At 41.1% G+C, this 15589-nt stretch overlaps 1 protein-coding gene across 1 annotated transcript; it reads right to left on the bottom strand.

Annotated features, from left to right (window-relative positions):
• Nucleotides 1-2: 2 nt before the first annotated feature.
• Nucleotides 3-1930, bottom strand: LOC127763172 (GDSL esterase/lipase At5g33370-like). Its single transcript, XM_052287801.1, has 5 exons — nucleotides 1445-1930; nucleotides 1231-1358; nucleotides 873-1115; nucleotides 480-732; nucleotides 3-384 (listed from the first exon to the last, which is right to left on the bottom strand). The coding sequence occupies exons 1-5, from the start codon at nucleotides 1680-1682 to the stop codon at nucleotides 143-145; spliced, it is 1104 nt and encodes a 367-aa protein (XP_052143761.1). The 5' UTR covers nucleotides 1683-1930; the 3' UTR covers nucleotides 3-142.
• Nucleotides 1931-15589: the final 13659 nt, after the last annotated feature.

The following is a 15589-nucleotide window of genomic DNA, read 5'->3' as shown; positions in this document are numbered from 1 at the left end:
AATTCTGAAATCAGCCAACAGATACACTAGAAACAACTGAAATTGTTACACGTGGAGAGTGTATTATACTCCGTGCCATTGATGGTAACTAGTATAGTCCTGACGATCGATCGATGATCGGTGTACATATCTATCTATTTATCTAGAGGCGCCGTTCCTCGTCGTCGACGGCGAGGATGGTGCTGAGGTTCATGGGGTGCATGTATTCGGTGGAGCCGTGCATGAACTGGCCGACGACGATGCGGTTGGCCTTCTCCGTTGGGTGGAACGCGTCCCAGAACGCGAACGCCTCCCTGTCGTCGCACACGTTCGACGCCGCCGTGCACAGCCCGATCCCGTTGTACGGCCCCTGCCCGCAGCACGCCACCTGCACGTTCGTAAAACCTGCCAAAGCAATCAACAACGGGGTCAGATCAGTCACGTTCGGCTTCGATCGATCAAACGGTCGCCGTCGCGTGTACACCGGTGTACGTACGTACCGTAGTTCTGGGGGTTGGAGATGTAGTCGAAGTTCATGCGGTTGGTGTTGGCGGTGACGAAGACGTCGGCGCCGATGACGCGGTTGAGGCCGCGCACCATGTTCACCAGCTGCGGGTTGTACAGGTCCACGGCGCGCGTCAGCTCCGCCGCGCACTCGCCGCGGCGGCTGTGCAGCGCCAGCTCCGCCGGCACGCACCCCAGCGGCCCCGTCCCCGTCACGATCACGCGCCGCGCCCCCAGCTCGTACAGCCTCTGCACGCACACGCGCAAGCAGCCGGTGTGTCAGCGCGTGCGTGAGCGTGACAACCACCAATTGAGTTGACAGTTGCGCGGTGGTAGGTCGTGAACTGCTACTGCTACTGCCACAAGGCGATCTCGTGCATTTTAATTACCGATAGGATTTTCCTGTACTCGGAGATGATGAACGGGACGTAGTCCTGGATGGCGTACTGGCGCGACCGCACGGACATGGGCACGAGGTAGTAGTTGTTCACGAAGTCGTTGCCTCCCAGCGTGATGAGCACCAAAGCACCGTTCACGATCCGCTTCGCCTGCTCCTCGCCGACCAGAGCCCTTAGCTTGCGCTGGTACTCCCGGAAGTACTGCAGCTGATCGCCGATCCTGATTATGTTCACCTGTGTTCACGCACAAACACCCACATGGTGGCACGTGAAAATCTTGAGAAGAAACACGGTAAACACAATGACGGGCGCGAATTGAAGTGAAATGAATTGAGCATTTTTATCGTACGAATTGCACCCCGGTGTCATTCAGGATCCCGACGCCGGCCGACGCGAAGTTCGCGCCGACGAGCAGCTTGTCCCCTCGGAGCTCAGGGCTCAGGTACGGCAATGCAGGCTCGGCCCCGAGATGCTCGCCTGAAGAAAATGCCCATGGTCGTCAGCTCTTCGGCAAAACGTGTCGACACACTGTTTCTGAAATATGCAGGGGTTAAACTACGCACTGATAATGTCGGGGATGTTGAGCCCGTTGGAGAACCGGCCCGTGGCCTGGTGCGTCGGGTAGTCGATGCCGTACGGCGGCGCGTCTGCGCGCGCCGTGGTGATCAGGTAGTTGTTGTTGCCGTTGTCGACGAGGGAGTCGCCGAACACGAAGAAGGCCCGCGCCGCGGACGCCGGCGCGGGTGCAGCAGCCACAGCCAATAGGCCGACGAGGAGAGGAACGACGAGAGCAGCGACCATTCTCGCTCGCGGACGTGAGAAGCACTGTTGACTCTCTACCTGTCCTTACTGTGATCAAGATGCACACTCTACTAGTCCACTAGTGCCAGTGGCTCGAGTAGTAGCTGGGTAGATCGATCCCTCTTTTTATAGAGGCCTTGGCTAGCTCTGGCTCGATCGACACACGAACAACTTGTTTTGCAGCAAAGGTAAAAAAAATTGCCAGGTGAGATACTGGCAAATGCGGTGAATGATGCGAGGTGGTTGGTTGATTTGGAGCCGCATTTACGTGCCCCGGCCGGGAGGTAGCTAGGCCGGCTTGCCGCCTTGGATCGTGTTCATGCGCGCGCCTGCAGGAAGCGTGTGACCACAGGGGCGGTTTCGGTGGTGGTCTGGTGGATTGCACGTCCGGCCGTTGCCCGCAGCGGGTTACAGAATTCAGATGCATATGAGAGCTGTTAAATAATGGGGCACTGGTCCTCGATCTGCTGTCTTGTTTGGTGTTTGGGGAGAGATTTGGGATTGTTCGTTGAACAGTATTAATTTACTCAAGTACGGTGTGCATTCATTGTAGATTTGTATTATGTAGTCCGAGTTTTGTGTGGTAAAGAAGTGATTACCTTATTCACTGGTTGATCTGGTTGTTTTGCATCATCTATTTAGCTGGTGTTTAGCAGTGAATCTAGAACAAAAATTATGGAGTGTCCTATATGCATATTTGGCATGTATAATACTTCATCCGTTCAGTAAAAAGTTAATCTAGTACTAGATGTAACACATCCTATTACTACAAATATAAATATAAATATGTGCAGATATATAGTACTAGAATATGTTACAATCACATTCGATACTAAATTCTTTTTTTAATGGACGAAGGGAAGTGGCACTAATTGTTGTGCGGAGAAAATTTGCGTGATGAGCAAGCTTAACACCCTGTGTCCTGTACATAGGGAAGGCCCACGTGGCTTCGCCTCTGTATCTATATTGTTGAGAAAATCCTTTCTATATATACCTTTTAAAATTTAGCTTTCTATACTCTTGAATTTTGCTTATTTCTTTATATACCTCCAAAATTTGATTTTGATCCCTTCCATACTTCTCCCGTCAGTTAACCGTTAGTTGACTGTCTAATTTTTATAAAAATGACTATTTTACCTTTTGAATAAACATAGAAATTCATGAATTACATTGTTAAAAATGCAGTAGAATTTTGTCGCATAAGACTACTAGAGTTATGAGTTTGTTGTGTGATGCATTATTTATCACAAAATTTATTTTTAGATAAATAAATAAAAAATATGTATTTATTTTTTAAAAGAAAGTCATAAAAAATGAGAAGCATTCATACAAAGATAGGACTACCAATGTTCACAATAATTTTTTTATGAATGTTTTGATGCGAAAAACATACACTGGCCTGGAAGATCTGCTTAACTCCTGTGCAGGTCCAAAATCTTGCTTTTAGGTTCATAAGCGTGCTAGTCAATTTGATCCTGCAATCAACAAGAAACAAAAGACGAGAAAAACCGCGGTTAAATCCATAAACGATAGCCGATCGGCCAGTTGTCGATGACATATCATTTATCTTTAAGCCGATGTCATATGTGAATCGATTGGCTGTTATAAATAAGCAAGATAAGACTAAATCTACTCGATCGGCTGTAGATATTAACGCTATATAATCATTCTGTCAATGTATATTTAGACCAGGTGATTGGGATAGATCGGTCGCTATGCCGAGACAGTATAAATCACTTAGATCGAAGTATACATTAATACAAAGATTATAAATGTTTATAGCATAGACGATCAGATAGATCTAGCACGTATCGGCTAGTACTCCAATACCATTCTATATTAAGATACTAGAACAAATAGAATATATCAAACAGAAAGCCTAATATACTTTATTGCAATAAAATCTTAATATAAAGGGCAGACTTAGCATATCAATTAAGCATATAAGATATAAAATAGCTAAATTAGGTAAGATCGGCTGAAACCCCGATACTATCTCTCTTGGTAATCATAAAATAAGCCAGATATCATAATTATAGATATTACTTAATAGATCGAACCTAACCGATGCAGCATTAAGCATAAAGACAAGTATAAGATCTAGACAAGATGATGAAAACCTACAAAAGATGGTATATACACGATACAATCTAGATCAATAACAAAACATAACTCTACCGATTGCTTCCTAACAATAAGAACCAACCGATAACAAGTTATATAGCGCAACTAACATAGATTGCAAAGTATATATGATAACTCGACAGATTACATAATCAAGATTAGAGTGTCATAAAGATGGAAGCACTAATCCCGACAACGCAAGCTGCCATAACAAGTTTTACCTCTAGTTGAAGATCAAAACGATGCAGCTCAACCCGAAAGCAAGAACTCGTCAAAATAGAACGAAAGTAAAAAAGGGTGGCGATGCGCCAAGATTGTATTGAACTATTGTTAATTGATTACATGGGTTCGGGTTCTATTTATACCCGAGATTACAAAATATGTCCTTGCCAGACACGACACTTATCTCTAACAAATTCTAAGATACCATAAGTCTTTGCGGTAAACTTTTGCCCAAATATATCTCTATGGAAATTACATGAAATATCCTAATTAATAAATACAATTGCCTATCCGAGAGCTTTATCTCCATCATGGCAATCCTCGTGAAACATGTTAGATCGATTCTAGAAACATCTTTGAAACCATTATCATCGGAATCGGCTACATCACCTCTATCGGCTGTGTCGGATGTTATCTGTCCGATCCATCTCAGCCGATGCAGACTCCAGCCGATGCCTTCGCAGCCGATGCATGCTCTGTTCTTCAAATCCATCTCTCTACCGAATCCGCCTTGATTTCAATATCGAATCTGGTTCATATATTACTAAATTTGGTCATCAACAGAATGCTTCCGATCAAAAATATCCACTGTCCTATTAAAATTTAAAAAGAAAATTTTAATTTATTACATTTGTTTTATTTTTAAAATTTATGTTAAATTTTTCTACACTAATTATTTAGTCTCATTAGTTTCATAAAATACATATACTGTGCACTCAAACAAAATTTTCAATCTTTTTTCAAGTTTATATTCAAAACTAAAGCATCAAGGATAAAAAAAGGACACTTACAACCAAACGTAATAGTGAAATGAAGAAAAATATAACGGTAAGGGCATGTAAGGGATCAAGCTGAAATTTCAGGGGTATAGAAGGGATCGGTAAATTTCAGAGAGTATGAAAGAGATTGAGTGAGTTTTCAAGGGTACACAGGAAATTTATTCTATATTGTTTTGCATCATATTTGTAATTTTTTTATTGATAGAACTATGTTTCTTCATAAATATAATATTTTTATACTTATCTATATAGTTAGTGAAAAATTCTTATATTTATAGTCGGAGGTAGTAGTTCTGAACATCATTGTTTTTTTTTTTTTGAAAAGCAAGGTAAGAAGGTTGTCTTATATATTCACAGGCCGTGGGAGTTAGGATTATCCCTGACCAAAGAAAGAAAGGAATTATTCTTGCAACAGATAGAGCTCTGCTAGATTCTTCACTCCCTTCCGTAAAAAAAAAAAATCATTTTTCCGTCAAAAAAAAGATTCTTCACTCCCGCCCACGCCATTACCCACATATGTGCTTCCTCCTTAATTCTTGCCATGAGCCCGTGATGGATCTTGAAGTGTTAGTGAGATTTCTGAAAACTCTTGAGTTTCTCTCCTTCACAACTCTCGGGAGACTATGATAATCATCGACTTGAGTACTTTCTAGGGCATGTTTTGTGCCGAGATGGTTTTCCCTCACCACTCTTGCACAGTTGCATGGTTCATCCATTCTGTTGGTTTGATGTGTAGTTGCAACTAGGAGATCCTCTTAGAAAGACGGTGGTGAGCTAGTAAATGGACTACAGCGAGGACAAAAGACCTCATTTTGCTGAAAATCATTGTGAGCTTCTCCGCTCCTATCCTATTAAATACGTAGACCTCTTGCTGTTTTAGATGGAATTAGTGTTTTCTAATATTGATAGCTTTCTTATATAATACTATCACATATCATTTTTTTTATAATGGAATAACGTACATTTTGGCCTTTGCTCAGCAAGCTACATTCAATTATTACAAAGTTCATACATAAATAAACTCAGCACACACTAATATAGCATAAAATAAACATAAACTAATAAATATCAACACAAGATAAAAGAACCCACAATTACTAAATTCTATTTGAGAATCTCCACTCCCAATCACATAGCAATGCTAACTGGTTCTTAGTGTACGAGTATATAATACTATGAATTTTTTTACCCTTTGCACTTCTCATTCATGGATGAACTGACAAAGATTGAACATAAGTTATTCTCTACAATTTTCTACTTTTACTACTACTCCCTTACATACAGTATGACATCTGAAAGTTGAAAATAGATATACTGACTGATAATCTGCATAAAGGCCCCACTCACACAGTATATCAACCACAACAAGTTAGCTTCATAGTTCGGTCATTAAAATCCATGGCCATACTAAACATGATAACCTGTTTTCCGACTTCAGTAAAACCAATGCAGTACTCCAAGCCTTCAACGAACACCTAATTTCCAAAACTTACAAAAAGATACACCTTCCAGTCTTTTGACACTGTTGATCCCGCCTTCCATTTATTACAATGCAGAAGCATTCCATCAGTAAAGTAGCATGCCATGTGAAATTCATAAAACAGTGGGGTAGAATTTTGAAGTTGAACTGACCACCAACAAATAGTATGCAATTACAGATTACTTGTTTTAGCTACAAGGACCACAGTAAATTAATTTCCGCACTGGCACTGAAGTGAGATTGGTATTAACTTGGTGATCGATGAACGGAAATGAGAAGAACTGATGATTCTTATTTCCCTCCTTCTCACGCATTAATGAAAAAACCATAGTAATAAAATGTCATGTTCACTAGATTCCTATGGGATTTTAAAATTCATGAAGTTTTGAAACTTCCGTTTGATTGACACACAAAAAAAACACAGGAAACCAAAGGAAGAAAACATTGAGGTGAGATCTCATAATTTTTTTCTTCAAATTTACTCTAGAAAAATTTGTGGGAATCAATTCTTTGTTTCAAATGTCATTACTTTCATAATATATAAATCCTGTAGAAAATCCCCTCTGTCTAGGCCACCACCTCATTTGATCTTGATCTCTCTTTCTTTTCTCAATTTTTTTCCTTTTCTTTTCACGAATAAGCTAAACGATAGGACCGTTATATATACACTTATTTCATTTAAATATTCCGTAGCAATGTACAGGTACAATAATAATAAATGTATAGGTACCCCAAAAGCTGAAAGAGAGTAAGATGGCGTCGTGATCGTTGTTAAGTGTACCCGGACCGGACAGCATCCTGGCGGAGATCCTCCGAGGCTCCGAGCCTCCGAGGCCTTGTCCTGCGCCAACTACGGCCTTTGTGAATCAAGATCCGGTGCAGTTATTATAGTGACTGAAAGTTAGGCAATCCCGTCCATTCATAATCGTTGGATCAAGCTGATGAACGACAGATAGCTGTGCCACGTCACAACCAAGAAACCAATGCTACAATAACATGCTGCAGTGCGCTACAGTGTTCTGATCGAATATGATATGTTCTTTTTTGATCTAACGATCACGGGAGGACTGCTAAAGTTGCAGTACACGTTGCAACCGCAGGTGATCTCGATCCGGCCTTTGCCTGCCTCTGGTGACTGGTAGGTGGCGCTGCCCGCCGGTCCGCGTGCCAACGATCGCCCATGCCCCTCCTCGGCATCTGCCTGCTGGGATGATCTAGCCTACCGCGCGTACGGCGCATCGTACGCCGCCGGCGTCCAGCAAGCCCGTCCACGCCAAGGCGACGCGCGTGGTGACGAATCGATCGGAAGTTCGGAACAGCTGTAGCCTGTAGCCCGTGGACGCATATGGTTCCTGTGTGACCATCCGACCACGGGCTCATGGGTTTTCCGTCACCACGATGGGCGCAAGGTAGAGTTTGATGCTTGAATACTTGTATTGGTATTTTGTATAGTTGTATGCGCTCTTGTATTTTGTATATATAGTTATATGCGCTTATTGCGTGTGTATGAATCTAAGCAACAAGACCTTAGTATAATCTTGTACTGTATAATCTAAGCATTTTCTGGATCGTACAAAGCTTTATATATTAGGCTCTGTTTTGATTCCCTGATAAAAATTTTCACCCTATTATATTGAATGTTTAGACACATGCATGAAATATAAAATATAAACGAAAAAATAACTAATTACACAGATTGCGTGTAAATTGAGAGATGAATCTTTTAACCCTAATTGCTCCATGATCTGACAATGTGGTGCTACAGTAAATATTTGCTAATGATGGATTAATTAGACTTAATAAATTCATCTCGCAGTTTACAGGCGGATTCTGTAATTTATTTTGTTATTAGTCTACGTTTAATACTTTAAATGTATATCCATATATTCTATTTGACACGCCAAAACTTTACACCTCTAGATCTAAACACAGTCTTAATGTATCCCATTTCCGTTCTGCAAATTGGTCGAACAGATCACGGCTTTTGTATTGCTGCAGGCTCTTGAAGTTGAGACCTTCTTGTTGCCTTATGCCGTTGAGTGGAATGATCCAAAGAATCGCGAGTGCATTTACTGAACACTGCTGCAGTAGTACCCAAGATGAAGCCATCATCCGTGCCTTGCTACTGCTAGTCTGGCTCTGCGCGTCGGAGAAACGAGGAAGGTGGAGTTTTTCACCGTCGGAGAAAGAGCACATTTGCCTGTGCTTTGCCTGCCTGCTGAGCTAGTCCATTGTCTCCGTGATTTGGCTGTGTTTAACTCACGCTAAAATTGAAAGTTTGGTTAAAATTTGAACGATATAACGAAAAAGTTTGAAGTTTATGTGTCTAGAAAAGTTTTGATGTGATGAAAAAGTTAGAAGTTTGAAAAAAAAATTAGATCTAAACACGGTGTTTATTAATCTGGACACGAGAAATTCTTCCAGAATTAGTGATTCTTCGTAGTACCAGTATCATCGTCTTCATGCCGTCCTAAAAGTGAGAAAAGGCTTCCCGATCTGGTGATACACGAGTTGAACAATCAACCTGTACTCTTTCGCCGATCGATTGCTCCTGACATGTTTTGGGTAGCAGTACAATAATACTGCGGTGACCAATGCAGATCTGTAGCTGGCACAGCGTCGGGGAGATTGTCGCGACGAACGCGCGATGTTCGTGACGGTGAGTTAGCTGCGAGCCACGGCGCTACGCAGGAGAAAATGGTGGCTGCGCCGGTGCGACCCGGACGGTGAAAACCGTATGATTATCATGAGGATTATCAAAAACTAAGAAGATTACGGTACGCGATAATCATGATAACTCACGCTGTTTTGTAAACCACTAGCCAATTTGCACTTAGCATTATTACCCAGGAGGGCATACAGATCGGGCGACCGATCATGACGTTAGCGTTCGATTTACGTGCAAAACTACTTTAAACCAATTTTTCTCTTAAATTACTTATCCAAATCATGATCTGATTGCACCATTAAATTCGTTGCAATTAAATCTTCAAAACAAGATCACACATGGATATATTCCGACGAAAAAAGATTAGCTTATTATTGAATTTTTTATAAATGTTGCACAATGTTCCACCAGCTATATCGGAATTGTCTCACTAAGTGATTGAAAATGTTTCACTCGTTTAAATCGGGTGTTGTTTCACCTTATATAAAAACAATGTTTCAGCAAATAGCGAAAAAATATTTCAGTTCACTGCAACATTATATATATATATAGTGAAACACTGTGATTACACTAGGTGAAACATTTTTCGGTGGAACAAAAAATAAACCAAATTCTCTTAATAGAGGGTTTCCAAAATATGTGGGTTTTTTTGTTGCAACGGTCGTTCACTACAACATTAGATCTATACATAGTGAAACATTGTGAGTACACTAGGTAAAATATTTTTGATGGAAAAAAATAAACCAAATATCCTTAATAAAGAGTTTCCAAAATATGTGCGTTTTTTTTAAAAGAGTATTTTAATTCATTGCAACATTAGATCTATAAATAGTGAAACATTGTAAATATACTAGGTGAAATATCTTTTGTGGAAAAAGGAAGGAAGAAGTGGGTGGGACAACAGGTAGCACGTGGGGGGAGTGCTTGATCCGGCTCCCCCGCGCCGGTCGCCCGGCGACAAGCATTATCGTTATTACCCAGGTGTTTTAACCGAATGGGTCGTGATGGGCTAGATCGTTACAGGCCCAAGTTGGCTGAGAACTAAAATCATTCGGCCCGTCCTCTTTTCTTTTTTTTTTGTCTCGTGGGCCAACCGGCCGTCAGAACTCAGAACTGTGCGTTCCGTGAAGAAATTAGACGGGGAAACAGTAAAAAGAAGTAGCCATTGATTATTTCATCGATCTAGATCTTGCCAATGTTCATATCGATCTCGATCCGAAGAAGAACGGCATTGATTGGTGTGTCCTGCATCGCCTTTTTCTTTTTCTTTCTTTCTGAAGACTCTGCATCAGACATCAGTTCTGTGGAGGTGAAAACAGCCAAGAAGAGGCGAGCATTTGGCTTGTTGTACTGTACCAATGTACCGTTTCATGTGCTCTTCGCTGGCGCTGTGATGAACCAATTGATGATCAGCTCTACCGCCTTCAAGTTACATGGAGTTTGGTAGTATACGTTGGTATTCCATGGCGTGACACTGCCTGTGCTTTTACAGGAGTATCTCACATTCAGTCATTCAGACATATTCTCACCCAAATGAGAAGCTATGGGAGATGGGAATGTGCTTTTTACCTAGAGAACATATTTACTCCCTCCGTATTAAATATAAGCATTTCTAACATTCAAAATTTATACTGCAATATAATCATTTATGAGGTACTAATTTTAATACACGAAAATCCATACATTTTCAGCCATTCACGTACTTGAGGAGATCATACTATAAAAGAGAATCTTTTTTCCTTAACCTCAATATATGGTATTTTTCACGAACGCGCAAAATGATTGCATGTCATATATTAGAAGAAAAGAGTTATAGTTACACGATGCAATCAGTCAGACCGGCTTATACAAAGGGAAGGGGAAAAAAGCAAAATAAGAAGCCGGAGCTTAAAAAACTACGGCGGCTAAATACAAACTCCAAACAGTGGGAAGGGGCTGAGCCACGCTACACTCCCAACAGGACCCCAAAAGCGGCAACGCCAGCTAAAGACTATAGATGGCCCTTTGAGTGGATGGACTCCAGAACCACTGAGACTAAAGAGAGCGCAGAGTCGAAAACCCTAGAGTTCCGTTTCTTCCACAGCTGCTAAAAGACCAGGAGCACCAGGGAGTCGAAACCAGCACAGAGATGCTCAGGTAAGCAGGCCCTAGAGGACAGCCACCAGTCTTGTAACCAGCTGCCACGGGGGAGAGAGGGCAGCCCAGCCAGGAGGTGACAGCACACGGAGCCAAACCTGCCGAGCAAACACACAGTCAAGGAGAATGTGGTTCGCCGTCTCAAGATCCTAAGCGCAAAAAAGGTAGGCCAAGTGACTATTGATGCTACACTTATGGAGGAGATCAGCCGTCCAGCAGCGCTGCTGAAATGCATACCAAAGGAAGAACATGTATTTAGCAAGACTCTTTGCATGCCAGAGAAGATCAGCACAGGCAAAGGAATGCTGACCATGGAAGAATGCCTAGTATGCCGAACACGCAGAGTAGCGCTGGTCAGACGTCCAACGCCAAATGAGACGATACTAGTAGAAATGCTTATATTTTAGAACATAAAAAGTACAGCACACAATAGAAATATTTGTTCACATGCCCTCAAGAGATATTACTCGAGCATGTTTTATACTGTTTTGCAAAAGAGAGAAGGAGAGCAATTTTTTTACTGAAACCGTGAGTACCAGATTGATATATCTACAACAAAGCGATAAAAATAATTTTAGAATATGATTTTATATTTCTGTTCTTAGTGGTATAAAAGCTAAGCCTGAATTTACCTTTTTAAAAAAGCTAAGCCTGAAAAGATAAATAAAAAAACTCCGAAATCAGCTCTAACATAAATTTCTAAAATCAAATTATGGTTACGACCTAAATCTGCAACCTTATTACTACCTCCGTTTCAGATTATAAGACTTTCTAGTATTATCCACATTTATATATATATATATATGTTAATGAATCTAGTTAAATATATATGTCTAGATTCATTAACACACATATATATATATATATATATATATATATATGAATGTGGGTTACGCTAGAAAGTCTTATAATATAAAACGGAGGAAGTAGTTCAATATGTTATTTGAAACGAACAGCTTGGCTTCAATACGACCGAGAGTCTTGAAAGAACTACTACTATTAAGTTCTAAACTCGTAATGCTCGCTACAAGTACAATACAAAACCTGGCAGAAGTGGTCCGTATATGTACGTACAAATGCTGGTGGTTAGCACGATTAATGGCGACGGTTCACCTGCTGGCAGGCTAACCACACCGTCGTGTGATATGTGATGAAGAGTCTTAACTGTAGTTCTCATCGATCTGTTGAGTGTTGACTGGTGAAGTGGTGACTAGGGATGAAAACGGTCGGAAATAGTCGGAAACGGTATTATTATTTTATTAACTTTTTGAAGACAAACAGAAATAGTCGTAAAATTTTTATATTTATGAATTCATCAACTTCAATGCCACGCTGACAAAAATTAAAAAAAAACTAAATTTTGAAAACAGTAACCATCGGTAAAAATATTATTATTATATTAATTTTACGGAAACGATATTGGTATGGTCGGAAAATTTCCATACCGTTTTCATTGGTAATTGCGTCAAAAAAAAGAGTGTTGACTGGTGGTGGTGGTGGTGCTTGATCACAATCAGCTTCCTTTTCGGGCCTGTTCACTTTGATGCCATTTTCAATCTTACCAAATTTTGGTAAAGTTGTCAAAAAAAAATGGCTACGGGCCAGTTTGGTTTGCGACCTAAATTGGCCTTACCAATTTTTGGCAATGCCAAATTTTGGTAAGTTTTGGCATGACAAATTTTGGGAAGGTAAAGTTGTGTTTGGATTGAAGCCAAAATAGCCTAGGTTAATTATTGAAATGGCCTATTTTCTTAGGCATGCCAAAATTTGGCTTTAAACCAAATAGACACTAAACACTATTAAAATTGCCAAATATTGGTAAGCCAAATTTAGGCCTCAAACCAAACCAGCCCTACATTTAGTTTGCTGCTAAATTTTGGTAACTCTATAAGAAATCATGTCAAAATTTTAGTAAGTTGCCAAAATTTTGGTAATACCAAAATTTAGTAAGATTTTTTTTTTCGCATTAAAGTGAACCCTTCTTTTTTACAAAAAGGCTGCATTGTCACAAAGGCCACGAATCAGAAGGCCCGGTCTCCGTTGTGCGGTCTCCCGGCCCAATATGCATGCGGCGTACCAAACGGATACTACTTTACTACTCTGAATTTTCTCTGAATTTTCTGAAGAAATAAGGGTCTCAAACGCTCAAATGGACGCAGAGGCTGAGGCTCTATTTATGGCGTCAGCCAACCTGCAATTGCGATCTTTTGGTGGTGGCATACTATGATCATTCGGTATTTTGATGACTGATGGATATGTGCTAAGACGTGGAGAAAAGCAAGATAAGATAAAGAAAGCAAGCAATGCTAGCTGCCACACACACACAAACAGAGCAAACAGACAGAGAGAGCAAAACAGACCAAACAAACAGAGAGATCGAAAGTGATTAGTGGGTGTCCGGCTGCTCTTCCCCTCAGCCTGCGCTGCATGCTGCAGATGCGCCGTCGCGTCAGCAGGATGGAGATCGTCTTCGTTTGCTTCTGCAGGAGCCGAGCGGAAATCCCTTTCTCCTCCTGCTGCTGCTGGTAGCCCGACCTCATCAGTCATCACAACTCACAAGCATCAGAGCAAGCCAGGATGGAATTGTGAATTTTTGGAGGTTTTGGAGGTTCAGCTTGAGCACAATCCAATCAGCTGCTGATCGATGCGTCGTCATTCTCTACGGCTGCCACTCCAGCTACCAGTCCTGACTTTGCACTGAGTACCTACCAAGTACCAACTGTTTGATGTCAGGGCTCTGCTCCACGCTCATCAGCTCATGCAGTATGGGCCTCTTCTTCACACCAGGCTGCTAGCCGCACAACATAACTAATCAATGGCTTAATTGATCATCATTGTTGTTTAAAGGAGAAGCTTACTCGGATTAGCTCACTTGCTATCAGGCCCGAGAATATTGATTATTGGACTTTGGAGCAGGCAGGTTACTCTGTCATGTACCAGATGTCGCTCCGCTTTGTAAGCTATTAACAACACTGGACGGCTCACCAGACATGCATGATTATCGGTTTAGATGGTAAGTATACTTTATGCTAATAATTATATGCTCTTGTCCAGATAAGATAGACTGTCTCCCGTACCAAACGGGATTTTTGCTAACGACAATAAGAAGCTAATTAAATCAGGGCATCAGGCATAATTTAGGCTTGAACTTGGGCAGCTATGTATGGCTGTGAAAATAATCATTTTCATTCTCTGATGAACAGGTGTAATACTCTTCTTACGGTAGTGATTTTCAGGAGACGGTATGTACGGATACCGTTAGGCTGTAGACATCAACGATATCTCGAGACGACTGGCGGCATCTCGATCGATTTGTGATGAGGAGAAAACAAGCTTTCCCATACTGATCCAACGGAACAGATGAACAAACACACTTTGCCATCATCTCGTTTGATTAATTTCTGATCCATTTTCCCATCATAAATAAGCCAGCGCGACAATTCGCTGCATCAGAACTTTCCATCATCTCGTCTGATTAATTTCTGATCGATTTTTCCCTCATAAACAAGCCAGCGCGACAATTCGCTGCATCAGAACATAGTTAGGTTTGGTGTATGTAGCAGTACTATATAGCTTTTTATCACAACTTGTAGGAGTAGGACTCCAAGGATTGGAAGCTTTATCCAACTTGGTACTTATTAAACACAACAACTTTATCCAAAGCCGAATCGAGGTCTTAGTACGCTCGTATTACAGTACCATCTCAAATCGAGTTTTTTTTTTGAACGAAATCCTCATCGAGATTTATTTGTTTTTGTTCTGCGGAGGACCACCTATCATCATGTCAATCATAAGATGCACTTGCACCAACTATGATGACATTACGCTTCAACTAATCCTAGCTTTATCACCCCGGCTCTCCTCTGTTTTCCCCCAAAAATAGCCCTATGCTTTTGCAAAATTACAAGCATAATTGGGGTGTTCATCTCACTATCTCAGGTATATATCTACTCCCATAATTCTGAAGGCCGCCTAATTTCAGCATCTGCTTGGTAGGTTGATTTAGCTTATAAACATTGAGCAGACAAATTTAAGAAAGGGCTTTCTTTATTAGACTGAAACATTTCTAAAATTGAAGTGAACAATCACGTGCGGTGGCTTGTAAGCCGGAGCTCAACGAATCAGGTTTACATGCTACATCCAATAGATATCCAACTAACTTGAAAAGATTGTGGCAATGTAGAGACCAAATTTGTTAGATTTCACTTACTGAAGGGATATGTTGTTAGATGACAGTGCCATCCCAGCTTGGTTAGGTGACTTCATGCATGATAGATTGAAAGCTTGACTGCTTAACTTAGAAAGCTCAACAAACTAAGACGCGAGTTCAAATCCAACAAAGATTTGGGATCGAAATTTCGGTTGCTAACGGCATGGGACTGATGGATGGTATTGAAACAAATCGGCACATACGATTCAAACTTTTAATTACCAAGATTTCACATTTGAATGATTTGTGATATTATTTGAGGTTACAAGCGGATGAATTAAATGCTAT

The sequence above is a fragment of the Oryza glaberrima genome, chromosome 2 (assembly GCF_000147395.1).
Source record: "Oryza glaberrima chromosome 2, OglaRS2, whole genome shotgun sequence".
Lineage (NCBI taxonomy): Eukaryota > Viridiplantae > Streptophyta > Magnoliopsida > Poales > Poaceae > Oryza > Oryza glaberrima.
The sequence above is the reverse complement of the archived record's forward strand: the minus strand, read 5'-3'. Positions and strand labels throughout refer to the sequence as shown.